This window comes from Aphelocoma coerulescens, chromosome 2 (genome assembly GCF_041296385.1).
Source record: "Aphelocoma coerulescens isolate FSJ_1873_10779 chromosome 2, UR_Acoe_1.0, whole genome shotgun sequence".
Lineage (NCBI taxonomy): Eukaryota > Metazoa > Chordata > Aves > Passeriformes > Corvidae > Aphelocoma > Aphelocoma coerulescens.
In genome coordinates this window covers 82,026,032-82,042,812 of record NC_091015.1, presented here as the reverse complement: position 1 = coordinate 82,042,812, position 16,781 = coordinate 82,026,032, and the positions used below count along the sequence as shown (strand labels likewise).

Sequence of the window (16,781 nt, the reverse complement as noted above, 5' to 3'; positions counted from 1 at the left end):
AAGTAGGAAATCCATCCAAAATTACTGTTTTCTAAATTATCTTGGCATATAAACTACAATGCAGGTATTTATCAATAATCATCCAGAAGCCCAGCACATCATTGAAACACCTTACTTTGGAGGACAACATTCAAAGCTTTAGGACCAGCTTACCTTTAGCAACTGCACTGACATCTTCATAAAATCCAGCTATAAGTGCAACGTGCCCCGGCCTGGATTCTGTGGGGACCCGAGTGTGAGAGATTCCCCAGCTGCCATTATTCTCTAGAATACTCCTGAAAACAGGATTCAAGGCAGTTAACGTTCATGACTTGTTGAAGTACAACAAATTGCAGATAAAAAGAGTGACAGATAGATGTGAGGCAGGAAATGAAAAAAACCCTAGACTAAAACAGATTTTCACTATCACCTGCTGTGCAGTAAAACAAGCAGAAGATTAACCTGCAAGTACTTCTATATTATAACACTGCACAGAGAACATTACTATTGTGGCCCATCAGCACTGCAAACAGATGAGTTCAGCTGGTGTTCTAATACATTTAAAATTAACATACTACTTTTTTCTGCTGCCTTCCTCTTTAGCTTCCTTTTTTTCCCCCAACAGATTGTTTCTGCCTGGCATTACTCTTCTTTGTTCTTTCCATTTAGTCTGAAAGTGTCTAGTTCAATCTTATCTTACTCTTTAAAGACACTCCATTATAATTAGCTCTTGTGACCAGGTCTGCCTTTATCTGTGCTGAATCTTGGAAGAAACACCAAGAGAATTTGAACCCCACATAAATCTAAGGTGAAAATAATCTTGGCAACAAGAAGAAAATTTAAGTAAACCTTGCATCTTTTTCAATTACACTGAAGTGAAGGAGAATACCTGCTCACCATATACACAGAAATACATCAAGTGTCTAGGGCTTATACACATGCAATAAATAGTTACAACAGATAAAAAGCAAAGAAAACAGAGGACAAAGCCCAAGCATAAGAAAACAGCCTCATAAACTATTCTCATCTGCTGAAGATCTGAACAGCTGGAGCCTGTCAGGAAGCAAGAGGTGAGCATTACCATATGCTGTTTTCTTGTCTCCACCTTCTGGAAAGAGAAAGATTCACTGCTCGCTGTCAGAGCAAGAGGAGAAAGAAAACAAAACACAACAGGACATATCTTACAGTGATTTTTAGGAAAAACCAGCAGAATCTTCTGAACAAATTCAAAGCAGTTTTTAACAGTCAAGTTACCAGGAAATTATAATTTTGTTGTTCATGATATCAGCTACCAAATTTGCTATGTTTATGTGTTTCAGCCCAAGTAAATTCTAAGTTCATGCCTTTAAACAACCTAAAACTTCAGGCTCCACTCCAAGCTTGCAGCATTCACTGTTTGCTTGTTGGGGTTTTTTTAAACTCATTTTAGACCTCACATTCTCAGACTTACTTGAAAGTTCACAGAACTACCTGGAATAGCCCAAATATTACAGTGTATAAAAGCATATAGAGACACATCAATCTAACATGTTATTCCTAACTCTCATCTCAGCTAGGAGATAAAGTAAGTCGTACTGAAAAAATAAATTTGAAAAAGAATTTATGTATTATTTAAAGCGGTTTCTTATTTTTCTCACTATAGGCTGATCAGGACTGTATTGCACTAACAGTCATGGAAGACTTAAAACAAAAATAAAACACTTGCAGCTCTCCTCAGACTTCATTGTAACAACAGGTAGGAAATTGTTTTAATTAGAATTGGATTTCTTTTGAATTGGAAAGTATTCTTTACCTTTGTTTGTCAACAGTAGGATGACTTCAGGATCTGAAGTCAACACCACCACACACCAAGCAGAAAAAATAACATATGAAGATGTCATTTACCCATTCAAAATTCATTTAGATGAATACTTTGAATGACTTTAAGGCCTTTTACTCATAAGAACCACTGAAAAAAATTAATTTCCATGACAGTAGAAACATTAGCTGCCCATTAGTTAGTATTAATATGATATAGTAATATGGCTGAAACATGACAGGCAAAGAAGAAAACATCTTCCCTGAAATCACCATTGCCGCAATTCAGGTCACTTACTGGCCCTCACAGCTGTGACAACACTGCTGAAAACCAGATTTTTCAAGGATATCGTAAAAGACTAAGTACTTGGTGTACATGTATTATCCAACAATCTGCTTCAAGCCTAATGGATATTTATATTTAATTCCACGTACCTACTAAAACTTTGTTTCTTTTAATAGCACATTGCTACAAGAATGGTTCTAGCTCATTTAAAAGTAATCTTTCCTTATTAACAATGCAGTAGCTCCCAAAGTATTCCACTTGGATAAGACTAGTAATCTGGCTGCAATGCTGCCCACTACTATAAAGTGGCTAAGGGACTAAACACTTGGAACTTAGGAATGAACATGCAAAAAAGTAAACTTCATATTAAATTGCATATACTTTGAGTTAGTATTATTGAAAAAGGAATGTTCAGACAGCAGTAACTTGGCAGAATAAAGAAGGAAATAATTCCAGAAACTAACATCTGATTTTGTCATTCTCTTTACGAAGTTAACTCATGGAAGTTGTGTAGCTCAAAGAAAAGGTTGAGGGACAAAACACTGAGCCTGCTGCTTTGAAATTGTGGCAGCTCACATAACAGACCTGAAGATATGCTCTGGGCTGCCTGACCCCCCACATTTCAGAAGGCACAACATGCTGCATGTTTTTTTCTTTTCCTCATCTCTCACATACACACACACACACATATGTACTCCTTATGCAGAATCAGGGATGAGAGAAATACAGACAGCACTTCCCACCTCTGCTCGCATTTTCTTCCACTTGGTGACCTACCAGCATCTTTGCTTGTACAAGGTAGTTCTTCCCCTTCATTCCCCCATGTACTTTCAGCACAGGTGACAATGCTTTATTTCTACAGATTTTGAAATAGAAAGTCCCCAACTCCACAGACAAGGTAAAGCAGAGACAGCAAAAGTCCCAATTTTCCAGCAGTAGACAAGCTAATACATGGTTCAACTTTTTTCTAGATGGGCATGATAATGCTGAATGGCTGAAACTTAAAAACTCAAATAATTTAGTGAAAAAAATACCCATTATACCTCTTCCCTGGCCACTACTCACCACTGCTCCTAGCATTCACACCTTGATGGTGTTGGTTGGTGATGCAAAAGACCAACAGTTTTACTGCTAAGAAAAGAAACTGCTCTGGAGTAAGTGAAGTCCACCACTAGAAGATGATGTAGTAAACTCAAATTGATGTGGCAGACAGCACCTCATAAAAACAGTAACAGCAGCAGAAGTAGGTATGAGCAAGCCCATACGGGCTGGTAAGCACCGTAGCAAGGAGTCCTCACATTTCTGTACTACTTTTGCAGTAGTGGACTGCAAAAACCCTAAGAGCTTCAGATGACTGATTATCTGGGCTTGCTCTGATATTCAAGCCAGACCAATTCTCCCATCACATGAAAGTAGTCCTATTTAATACCGTCTTTTTTTTTCAGTCTAGGAAATTAATTCCTAGGATCAAGTAATTATCTTGATATAAGGAAACAGGGAAAGTTAATGAAAATTGGTTCTAAGCACATAAGGATATGACTTTCAACACTTTTTTAGCAGGATAACTTTTTCACAGCCTTAAATTAAATCATTCCTTTAAGCAATTAGACACACACTGTAGAGAGCACAAGGAGGGCAGCAGGGTCATGCATACAGGAAGGGTGGAACAACGAGGAAGTGGCAGCCTGCTGTTAGATCCATTCAGGACATCTCTTTTAATCACTCCTTTAAAAGTTTCATCAGTAGCTTAGAATTAGAAGACAAGCACAGTTAATGAACTACTACTCTTAAACTGAGCATCCAGGAAGCAGTTTAAATTAGCGACTGCCAGGCTTCAGAATTGATACCACGCTGACGTGAATGGAGAAAGTTCACTCCCCTCTCACTTACCGGCTACCTGTAGTGTTCAGGGGACAATATGGACTCAATTTACACTGTCCCAGTTTTAGTAGCTTTCCTGACAAGGGATACCAGCCAAGCTCACACATTTCTGCACAGTGTAACTCTTCAAAGTTTGTTACTTCAAAGGCAGTACTCAAGCCACCACAGTTGTCATTGTTCTTCTTGTTCTTTTTTCAATGTTACCTAGAGCTGCCTCCAGAAGCAAAACCTTGTGGCTCAGTAGAGTTTTGGACTTACCGCAGGTAAGGTGCCCGGGGTGTGCCATTGCTGTTTAACTCATACAGAGAATCTGCTCGCAGACCATCAGCAACAAAAAGCACAAGACGTTTTGCCGGAGGCGGCAGTGGAGTCTGTTGAGGAGTCATTCCATGGACGAGGGGAGAGCTGAAGTAGATGTCAAAAATGGAGACCAAGAACACACAATGCACAAGGAGCCCTGCAAGTATGAAGACTGGTATATCCATGGCAGCAGCCGGCTGGCAAAGGCAAAGTCCAACACTAAGAGAGAGCAAGAAACCTAAAGTTAGGCAGATGAGACATCAGAATCAATATTTATTTCATTTGTTATGGAATGGCAGTACAAAAATCACAGTCATCACTCAGAATCCAGAATCAATTTGTGTTTCCAACAAGCTTTTTTCCCCCCACAACTTCTGGTCAGAGCCACTGCATGACTAATTCAGAGTTTCAGATAATCATTATGTCTCAGCAACTCATTTCTGGTGTTTAGGGGTTTATTAGACGGCTTCAAAAGATCACTGAATCAAGCCATTTGTTTTGTGAGCTACATCAGCGACAGAAGACTCAGACAATGGAATGTCTCCGTGAACACACTACCCTCTACTGGCTCAACGACAGAGTTGAAGTCTGTTCAGGTAAATGCAAGCCAGACAGCTAAAGAAAGCCATCCTATAACAAAGATCCATCCAACACTGCCTTTTTTTTTCTCCAAGTTTGCCATCAAATCTGGGCTCATTATACTCTGCCTAGAAACTGAAACCTTCTTTGAAAAGAGCAAAGATGCTGTGCTGAGCACAGAATGCCATTCCCTTTCTAAAACAAGTGACAGAAGCAAAACAGCTGGAGAATCATGTTTTAGGAATAATTATATTCCCTTTTTGAATGCTTTTTTTCCCCCGCCCTGTCATCCTCTGATGCCATGTTAGAGATAAAAATATGCTTAATAACAGGTATGCTGGAAAATGTCAGTTTTTGCCAAGTGTGCTGTGGGGATCATGTGATGCCTCCTGGAGATAAATATGAATATTGGCTGATGTAAGTGTGGGACCTGAGCCTGAATGAGGCTCAGTGCTGACAAAGGACTTAGTGCTGTCCAAGTTTCTAACTTAGTTATTTAAATATTAGCTAATTATCCACCTTAACCAAACACCACCTCCATTCACCAGTTAAGAAACAGATGTTCTTAACAGCCTGGAAGGTTCAGACTACCTACGTAAATATGCACCTCTCTCTAAAAAAAACAGGTTGTTTAAGAATCTAGTTAGTGCTTCTAAATGACTATATATATTATGTTTATCTTGTTACTTTCAGAATTCCAGTAGCTGAACAGACAGGCAGCTACCATATGGTAAACCTACCACTCTTATCAAGTAAGGATAAAAGGCTTCACTACCACATAACCTTAATTCTGATCAAAACTCTGAGAGGTGTTTTTTAAAATAAAAAACTTAAAGGGCCAGGAAAACCAGAGGAAAAAAAAGAAACACACTAAAAAATATTTAAAAGATAATACATACTATTACTTACTAATCCAAAGAAAATTCAGATCTGCATGCAACTTAACCATAACTTCCAATTCCACCCATTTTCCTTACTGAAACACAGATACAACAACTCCAACTCTAATCTGAAACATTACTATAGCAATTTCTCATTTTAGAGATTTGGAGAGAAAACCACATAAAAAAATGGAGATAACAAAATACAACATTTCAAAGAGACATGTAGTAGTCACATTTAAATGAACAAACAAAAACTTTTTGTTTATCGGGAACTTACATGCTTTTATGTCTACAAGTGAGATTCCAAGAGACTTGCCATATCTGTAAACATCAGTTTGCTTATTTTTTATTTTTAAGTATTCAGAGTTCCTGCATCAATTTAAATATATGAAATCACAATCACAGAAATACCACTAAATTCACTGCCAGAGCTCATTTTATGCAGTTTTATTTTCCATAGGGCTTTTTCTTTTGATGCAGTTGTGCTTGATAAGAGAATCCAAACTACTCACGCCTTAAACTGATGAGACGAAACACCCTACTAAACAAAGCAGTTACTTCTATCAGATACTTATTGCATGCTCCCAGTGCTACAATTCTATAGCTTAGCATATTCTACCTTGTTCTAATTAAAGTATCAGTAACCTAATCTGTTTTCTGCACTAGCTAATTCTCTTTGCTTTAATTCTCCCCAGGCCTCAGTCTTTGCTCACAGAAAAAGAGTTCAATCAACACAATTCAAATGCAATGCTTAGACTGTAGTATCTATAGAATTAGTGAGAAAAGAAAAAATAAAAAGATACTTTCTTTTGCAACCACAGTTTGACTACATTGCACTAAAGTATTTATCTGGGCCCAACACATCCAACTGCTCAACATCATCACATGGTTTCCAGACAGGCAGCTCCCAAAGCACCTGCTCCTGCCACATCCCTCACAGCTGCTCCTTCTGCCTGTACCTTAGCTTACACTGCTCCTTGAATGCAGGACTTTGTGTGTCACCACTGTGACACAACATTGTGAAAAGTATTCTGTCCTCAAGCTTACAAATACTTTCTCACAGGTACAGAGGCTTTGGAAAGCTCCTAATTGCACTCAGCTGAATGCAAATTTCTCTATAGAGCCTGGTGGTTGACTGTTCAAGACAAAAACTTGAAACGCATGGAAATAAGTATAACAATCTCAATAACAATTTCTTCCTCACAAGAAAAAAAATCACCAGGATAAAAGGAAAAAGTGGATTAAGCACTAGCTTATAGGAAAAACCAAAAGCCACAGCCTGTCGAGAGAAGAAAAATGGAAAGGTATTAAGCACACACTTTTGATGATGAGGAGCCATATCTAAGTATTTATGACTAGTGCCAAAATATCTCTGCCCTCAGGTGCTTGGCCATCAAAAATGTGGATAAACAAACTGTCAGTTGAAAATACATCTTACATCTTTCTGTCAAGAAAACTTAAGCCAAGGATATCTCAATATTTTTGTGTCTTATGGTATTTTCACAGGCGACCCCTTAGCAAGTGATTTAGTGCAGCACCTTCCACAGTCCTTATTTTCACAGGGCAAAACACAAGCTTTGCTCAAATTCTGACTGCATTACTCTGCTTTATTCTGTTGAGTCATTGCCTATCACACCAAGAAGAAAGAAAGAAGCTCTCAGTCTTGTAGATAAGAGAAGCATCTTGCAGCCTATTTGCCACATGTCATTTCTTACTGCCCACCCAAACACATCACTTGTTACAAAAGAATCCTGGAATCCTAATACAGTTCAGACAGCCAAATCAGCTCCTTTACAGCCTCAGCCCAACAAGTAAACAACATATCAGACTCCAATTTCTTCCTTTCTTTCTACATTTTTCACCTTCTGTCACCATCTCCTAAACCAAATACAGAACCAATGATGATACTGTCCAACCCCCAGTATGTCAGACCTTGAACTATTCCAATAAAATATTTTTGTTCAAACAATTTGGAGTCAAAAACACAAGCTGAGGTGTATTCTTAAACAAAGACCCTTCTCAGATCCTTAACAGGAAAGTACTAAAGATCCACCAGGCTACTCACTGCCCATTAAATTCGAGTTGTTCGCATGAACAAATGGAGCAAGTAGAAAATGAGCAGTGCCCAGGTGATGCCAGGGGCTCCAGGAGACTTCAGAGCTTCTCACTTCATTGGATGCTGTACACAAGCAGAGAAGAGAGTGAGAAGATGCAGGGGAGCTATCAATCTGGGAGACAGCAAAGCAGAACCAGCAGACACCTTTCTTAAAGTCTAGGAGATTAAAGAAAGAAAACCATCAAGGACCTTCTGACTGCAATTAATTACTTTTCCAGAATAAAGTGACACATGCAGATTAGAGAAGGATTTTTTTTGGTGGTTCTCTCCCCTCATTTTGAATTCTCAGGGAGAAGGTTAAGCTCCCAGCTGGTGGCAAATGGGATGAAGAGACCCTTTCTTTCTTTATATTCACATGTATCAAAATGATACCAAAAAATTGTGCTATTAGCTACAAGTTCCTCACCAGCAGCCATGTCAGTGCAAAGACTGAAACACCCAGACTGTGAGGGTGGCAGGGGAGCAAGACAGTTGCAATGAGCCACGCAAGCCCAAACTTTCTTCCCATGAGCTTTTCTCTCTTTTCAAGTTCATCTGTAATTGGCTGACAAGACTGCTTTTTTTAAAACTTTTTGACTTATGCCATAGAAGCTACATCCACAGCACCAGGCTGGACCAGGTCCCTCAACAATTAACAGGAAAGCTGACATAATTAAATGCAGCACTCATTTTCCCCAAGTAATCTACGTCTAAGTTGCATTGCCTCTGAAGTTACAATCTCTCAGCATTATTTATAAGGCAACAAAAACCATACCTCTACTGCAACACAATATAGTTCTTCATTAGAAATGTAACCTTTCCCTTTTATATTTTTCTTTCTCCAAATATGCAATAAAACATGTACAAAATACTGCATGGAATATGCCCCATTGGCAGGAATATTTTCTTAAGGACAATGAAGTGTCAAAACAAGGAGCTCAAGGTACATTAGTCATTTCTTTTAGAGGGACCATGCTTCACTAATACTGTCAAGTCTGTTCATTAAGATGAATAAAATCCATTGGAAATGCATTTTCAATAAGCATCAATGGCCTTGGTAAGTATCTTTTACAGAAAAAAGAAATAGACAAGAATGTCTGCTGTGCTTCTGACTGACTAATATTTTTCAACTAAACAGTGTTGTGTATTTTGTAATTTAGCTGTCAAAGTGGTGACTGTACAATCTGTCCACACATTAAAAAAATTATCCTTTTCCTTAGGGCAGAGAAGCAAATAGAAGTTGGGTGGTCTGACAGTACTTTGCATGATATGGCAGCTATACAACATCTAAGATGGTGTTAGCAGTCCGTACCCTATTCTTTTATTAATTCAGATTTTTAAAGAGCCACCCTAGTCAGGAAATGCACTCAAGTCGTTCCTGCTGTCACAGCCCATGCACCTATTGACTGCACAAGGCTGGAATTTATACGAGAGACTTACCAGCCAATTCTGAGTAACTCCCATATCTTCACCCACTACTTTAACATAGGAAACCCCAAATCCTCATCTTGACGTCACCATGTATGAAGTGGGAAAATGATAAATTCCCTTTTCCTCTTTCCCAAATTTTCATTTTCTTTCTCTACTGAGGTATAACATACTCTGCCAGACAACGAAACTGCAACAACAGTATTTCCACTTGCTCTGGCACTGAAGTGGCATTTGTAATTCAAACCACCTGCTTAAAATTATTTTGTGTTCAACTTCTTCACTGAGTATTAGGGATTGTAATAACAAATGACAACTGTTTTAAATTTTAAATGGGGTTCAGTAAAGCACATCCAAACCTGAGGCAAAGAGCTCAAAGAATATCTAATTTTCTTTTTAACATCACTTGATAATCAAAATTACTCTGCCTGCCTAGAAAAGTCTCTTTTGCCAGAATTTTTCAGGAAGAAATGTGACTATGGCCTGCAAAGCACCAATGAAACATCAAGTGTCCCAATACTTGAACATACTGCAAATCAGTCACCCCAGTGTCAGTCTATGCAATTTTCTCTGAATGATCCTTTAACATGGGAAACTGTATCCACAAGTCTCCCAGGAAAAAAAAAACATACCTGAGAACAACACTGACAAGGGGACAGCAGTGATAAAGAGAACAAGAGCACGTCTTTAAGAAACAATGACTGCTTTGAGGCATGAAAGAGAAAAAACAAGAGCACCACCCTTCAGTACCAGTTGTTAGCCAACTGGAGGCAAAACAGAGTAGAAATTCAGCATTATATCCACTCAGTATGCAGGCAGCTAGAAATTCAGAACAAATGAAACCCAACAACAAGAAACCTTGAGTGATCGTGCTGTGAATTATTTCACTGGGTCACAGCACTTGGAGTACCTATGCCTGTTCTCTGGAGTAATCTGCAAATCCTCTCGCGTATTTCTTGATTTCCAAGTCATTCAGCAATACTCTGCCAGCAGGTCTTCTTCAAACATCGCTGTTATACAGCTTAACATCATATTTTCATCTCAATAGGGATTGTTTAATTCTTTTTTGTGCTGCCACAATTAGCAGATTCCCTCAGACTTCTGCATTCTTGAACAAAACAAAAAAGTAGGGTTTTTTTCCTGTCACTGTTTTTTTTTCTTAACCTGCTTGGAGATTTCGTAGACAGACTCTTCACATTAAAAGTTTTATGGGACACTTTTAGGGAAAGAACATCAGCCTGACAGTGTCTGACAAAACACATCCCACCATCCCAGTTTTCACAGGTCAGGGTCAAGGGACAAGTGGCACTTAAAGAGAACACAAACACATGGAAGAGAGCTTGCCACAGCAGTCTTTGCACTTATTGGAGCCCTTCCTCACAAACCAAGGCTGAAGGCTCCCTGAGGTATTTTTAAAACCATTTGGAATAGAACTATGCAATAAAGCACAAGTACCAATACAAGCATGACAATTCTGCCCCTTAACAACAAAAGGGGCAAGGATCATACTTTAAAGTCATACAACAAATATTAATGTAGAACACACAGGGATGAGTATGGGAAAAAAACAACTTTCAGCTGCACTCCTGCAAAACTAATTTGCAAATGTATTATACATACACACAGAGGGGAAAAAACCCACCCTTTAACAAAAAAAAACCCCAAACAGTGTTTGAAGTATATAGTAACAGTGTAGAAGCTACTATGAATAAGGAAAGTTAAAAAAAGTTGGCACTAGTTGTTTTTCTTCTATTAAGTCACATTTGCTTTTTGATAGCAACCATTACAAATAAACAGGAATTATGTCAAATAGTAACAAGCACATCTGCTGAATCTTATATAGAAGCCTCTGAATGCAAATTTACTTATAGCTTCAGTTTGAAGGAAGAAAAAAAAAAAAAAGGACTGCAACCTTCTAAGCATAAAGTACCACTTTCATAAAAGGCATACAGGAGTCAAATAACCAATCTGTAGCTTCCCACCTTTAAAATGCTGGGGGTTTTTTGGTTTTTTTCTCTTATTAAAAAAAAAAAAAAAGAACGGACTTCAGAACTTTTTGAGTTCAAAAGTACGACTTAGTTATACTAGCCAGTTAACTATAATGCGTAGCTCAATACTATTCAACTGGCTAGCAACATCTATGCTTGATATATCTTTACCTGCCAAACTTCCACGCCCAACAAAGCTGACACAGAAGCAAGTTAAGCTCCCCACTGAGAACAAGAACCCATTTTAGACCTGAGGCGAGCACACAGCACAAAGCAATGCCACCGGGAGGTGCTCTCCACGCCCAAGCCAGGGGTGGGCACAGCTCGGAGGCTGCGGAGAGGGGCGGGGGCGGTGCCCGCCCACTGCCCGGCGCTCTCCAGGGTCCTGCGCCGCTCTCGGCACCACGGCAGAGCCGGAACCTGGGAAATCCCAGCCCGCAAGCACACCGTCGGGAAGTACTGCTTCCTCATAAAGAAATATGCACAAGAGGCGGGGAAAAAAAAATCCCAATTCTTTTGTTACCAAGCAAAACAAACTTTTTAAAAGAATGGGAAGAGTCAAGCTGTAAAGTGTAGAAAAATGCCAAAAAGGATGGATTATACCCAATTTCAAAGAGCATCAAGTAGTAATATAAGCATACACAGTATTTGTCCAAGGATACGTTGAGGTCCAGTAAGAAATCTTTATGCAAAGGAATCACCTTCTCTTTAACTCTTCCACCAGCAGCCACACTTGCTAGCTGTTCACACAGGAAGCATTTCCTTAAGCTCCCATAGGACACAAAACTCACTGAACTAAAAATTACTGTGGCCTGAAATACTGACATTCACTTTAGAACAAAGTTCTCCTTGCTCCTACATCAGCCTCGACTAACCAAGTAGTTAACATTCATTAGCATTTATGATAAATCAACTTGCAAACACCCTCCACTGAAGCCCTGTGAGCTTATATTTGGTTTTATGACAAAGCCAAGCCACTTTTCATTTGTATAAGACACCTTTATTTTTCAGCTGCTGATTCACTCTAATAATTAATGTAGACAGAATATTATTCCTGAAAACAATCAGTATCCTGCTTCTTTGCAATATGGGGAACTGCTGATTTAAAATGAAACCTCCCCAGCACTCAAACTCTTTCAGCAAATGAACAGCAATAGATTCACTGTAAAGAATAAAACAGCTCAGAAAACAAACCAAAAACCACTAGAGAGAGACACAGAAACCTAGAGAATACAGATGGGCAACAACTCCCCGGTTCTCATATTTGAGGTGATCTGTGTATCAGTTATTCACTTGTACCCAGCCACCTATAGAATCTTGCTTGTGACTAAAAGCGTATTTTCCAAAATACTTGGGACCAGCAAGGCAAATATATTTTATAAGGTATTTTATACAAAAACAGCTGTCACGGGGGTAACAGTTAAAAGAACAAGAGGTTTTCACAGTTACAAATACTGCAAGAAAAACCAAGCCAGTACAGCTGCAGAAAGCTGTCCTGTCCTCCTCTGCTCCTGCCCACTTATTCCGAAGCCAAATCTCTTCCTTGGGCTGGCACAGCCATGTGTACAACTGCATCATTAAGCATTCTAGAGAATGAATTCCACTGAAAATACCCTCAAGGGGAAAAAAAAAGAAACCAAGCAGAAGGAAGAATAAAGACGACTTTGCTATAGTTTAGTTCCCTGAATTCCCAACACAAACCTCTGTGTTGGCAGCAGGACAGGATGCCATCTCCTCCTAACAAAAGGCCTAACTCAGCATGTTCAAAGCCTGTCCTCAGATTCCTTTGCTCTTTGAAGCCTGCATCTCACATCAGTTGCAGTCAGCAGGCCATATAAGGAAAAAAACGGGGAATTTTTTTCAAAACTGTGCAAATACTAAATTGAAGAGGAATAACGTGAAACAAACAAAAGCACAGAGCAGCTTCCCTTCCCTACCTCCACTGCCCCTCACGATGGTGAGGCAAGGTAAGGCACCCATCTCAGAGCCATCTGTTACCCTCTGCAAGACCTTTCTGGGCAGCCTACAGTCCAGACAATGGGTTCCATCTTCCAGGCTAAGGTGAACAAGGCACAAGTAATTCAATACTCAAGTGTCTGCAGTGTCACAAAAGGTCACATCTTTGATTCATAACTTACATTTCTTCACTCAACTGTAACAGCAATTTTTGCTTATGTATTCATTCTCACAAAACCATAAATATACACATAATAAAGCATGAACAAGTTTTCTAAAATACTCCTTAGGCTCTTAGTGTGTTTGATCTCTTTTTTGATGGTAGGCTTCCAAATACCCACTGTTTACAGTAACACTTCAAAACAGCAGTTTTGGAGGTAGAAAAACACAGCCAAACTTGAATTCAAAGGGATTTTGGGGGGTTGTTTGTTTAATTCAGGTCTTCATCTGATTTCATGGGTCATTATCACATTTTTGGTGAGGCTGAAAATATTTCCAAGAGCCCCTTCACACTGCTGTACTACCTTTACTTAAAATCCCAATTTAACAAACCCTTTATAAAGTAAATTTTTCTAGGTAAAGCTAGGTCTGAATGTAACACACAAGTAACCATTAACTACTGATACAGGCTATTCTCATTAAAAAACATTCCCTTGAAACTGGGATGGACAGATACAATTTCAGAGACACGGCAGAGGTCTTTAGGCAGAAGCTACCAACATTTTGAGTCTCAACATTTGCATTATTTGGCTCCTGCAAAATATCAAAATATTTTAGAGCCTAGAGTTTACAAAGCACTGAAATTCATTTCTTAAGGTCTGAAAGCAAACATAACTACCTTCAAGTTTCTTTTGAAAGGAGGCAAAAGCTAGTCTTCAATAAATATATACAGACAAAGATTCTTTCGGGCAGCTCAGTTTTAGAAGAAAACTTAAGCAAGAGTTGGTAGAGCATTATTTTAAAGTAGAAATCAGATTTGCTTCAGATATTTCTCCATTATTTTGCTCCCTGTGCCTTAATTGGGATCCCAATCAGATGAAAAAAGTTACCCTACTTCCTTGTAGGACTCACTAGAACACAGTAATTCATATACTTCAAATATTGAGCACGGAAAAAACTCCAGTATGTACCTAACAGAATTAACTTCTTTGAATGAAATTAACCTCGTCTGTAGAAGCTGAAACAGAAACCCCCTTAAATCTTGACTTAAACTGTGTGTTCACTGGCTGTGAGAATGACTGATGCTCTACCAGAGTACTGCAGAAAGAAAGCGCACTTTACACACCCATGACCCCACCAAACAGCAGAGGGAACCTGAAACTGGTCATATGTTTAAGTTCATTAAACTCTGAGGCACTAGCTCAAGAGTCAACACTCCTACCAAAATCAACAGACTAAAAGCAAAACCTGTTTTTTTCTACTCATTTTTCATCTCAAGAACCATAAATTTAAAAGTTCATGAAACAAAACATACATAGACTGAAAAAAATTGTTTACACCACCTCCTCCAAAAAAAATCTTCAGATATTTTTTATACAAGCCCATGTATTTTGGACACTTAGCTTTCCAAGATGTATCTAGATATACTGTTCTTCAGACATAGAACTCAAATCCTTTAAAAGTTAGAAGGAGACAGCAACTCCAGTAAGAGACAAAGCAGCTTGATGAACAATCTGCCTCTCTCAGAATGACTACTGAATAATTAACTTGTAGCTGTCTGCCTCAAGTAGACCTATATAACACTCTATTTCCAGAACTCATGCAGCTTTTTCTGCCTCACACATCCTCTGAGGCACTACACTATCAGGCTTTCTTCTCTAGTTTCTCAAAACAATATCGCTTTGGCATATAAGAAACTGTTTTAAGCATATTGTTAAAAGCACGTTTTTCTACACTCTTCAGTCCTGGAATACACATTTCAGCGGAGTTAGTTTTTTCCTAGCCATCCAAAAACAATTTTGGAGCAACTGAGCGACATCTGTAAATATTTAGTTTTACAAACCCAAATAAAACCTCTTCCAAAGCACTGAAACAGTGAAATGCTTTTCCATTGATTTTCGGTGTGGAAGAGTGAAAACAAGTTAGTCCTTACTGCCACAGCGCAGAGAAGTCGGCAGAAACGCGTTTCGGAAGAGAAAGGCAGAAGGGAGCGCTCGGAGTCCCTCCGGCCCGCCCGCCCTGCTGACACCGCGGGTCGCCACCAGAGGCCGCTGCAGGACCCCGGCACGGTTTTCCCTCCTGCCCAGAAGAAGAGGCAGAGCACCAGACGCAGCTCTTAACAAGTTCCCTCAACACGCTCCACTCGCCAGAAACGAAAGGAAAAAGCAGAAGGTTTCTTTAAAGGTTCTCAATTCCACCGGAGCAGCAACACTAAAATGTTTTTGTCCCTATTTTTATTGTGATCCCACCACATACAACTATTTTACTTTATGCTACAACCAGTTCATGCTCTGCCACTTAGGCTCTTTTTGTGTATCAAGAACATAAAACAATAAAGCAGTAATAAAATGCAAAGTTTATTACAGGACAGAATGCTAAATTGATTATAAAATTCATGGGAAAATTATGCAAATCCAAAACTGGAAAGCAGAGTCGTTTACAGCACACCACCATGTGAATGGAAGAGTTCAGAGTGAGTACTCAAGAGTGCTTTTACATCTCCATGTCACTGCTAAACAGTCACATTATTCTATCACCAAGAGTTCAGCCCCAATACACAAGCCCTGGTGAATCAGCTTTACACAGAACTTCCATTAGTGGGAATGGAATGATATTTTCAAGGAAACAAAATAGAAATCAATGCTGGCCCTGTTTCAGTGAGCCGAACTTCCTTCAGTAGCAAACACTATCTGCTGCTACACTCCAGCTTCAAGTTTTTTGCCAGGTAACACACAAAGTAACCATTTTGCATCATCTTTTTAAAAGTGGTAACTTCACACTTCCAGATGCACAATTTCATGGACTCACAGAATTGCTATGGTTGGAAAAGACCTTGAAGGTCATCAACCATTAACCCAGCACTGCCAAGTCCACTGCTAAACCACATTCCCAAGTGCCACATTCACGTGTCTTTTGAATGTTTCTAGGGATCGTGATCCCACCACTTTCCTGGGCAGCCTATTCCAATGCCTGATCACCCTTCCAGTGAATAAATTTTTACTTACATCCAATCTTACGGATATTAGGAAAAAATTCAATGGCACAACTTGAGGTCATTTTCTTTTCCTCCTATCACTTGTTAGCTGGGAGAAGAGGCCAACCTCCACCTTGCTACAGCCTCCTTTCAGGCAGTTGTAGAGAACAGTAAGATCCCCCTGAACCTCCTTTTCTGCAGGCTAAACAACCCCAGCTCCCTCAGCCAGTCCTCATGTAACTTGTGCTCCAGACCCTTCACCAGCTCCACTGCTCTCCTCTGGACACACTCCAACACCTCAATGTCCCTCTTGTAGTGAGGTGCCTAAAAGCGGACACAGGATTCCAGGTGCAGCCTCACCAATGCCGAGTACAGAGGGATGATCACTGGCCTGGTCCTGTTCACCACACTATTGCTGATACAGGCCAGGATGTCATTGGCCTTCTTGGCCACCTGAGCACACCGCTAGCTCATC

The 16,781-nt window shown here is 39.5% G+C and overlaps 1 protein-coding gene across 2 annotated transcripts in view; it reads right to left on the bottom strand.

Annotated features, from left to right (window-relative positions):
• PIGN (phosphatidylinositol glycan anchor biosynthesis class N) overlaps positions 1-16,781 on the bottom strand; it is a 101,086-nt gene that overhangs the window by 83,189 nt on the left and 1,116 nt on the right. For both annotated transcript variants that reach the window (XM_069008292.1, XM_069008294.1), the window contains exons 2-3: positions 4,202-4,462; positions 154-275 (exon numbers count right to left, since the gene is read on the bottom strand). In XM_069008292.1, the coding sequence (XP_068864393.1) occupies positions 154-275; positions 4,202-4,428 (349 nt within the window). In that variant the 5' untranslated portion in view covers positions 4,429-4,462. The remainder of the gene's footprint in view (positions 1-153; positions 276-4,201; positions 4,463-16,781) is intronic.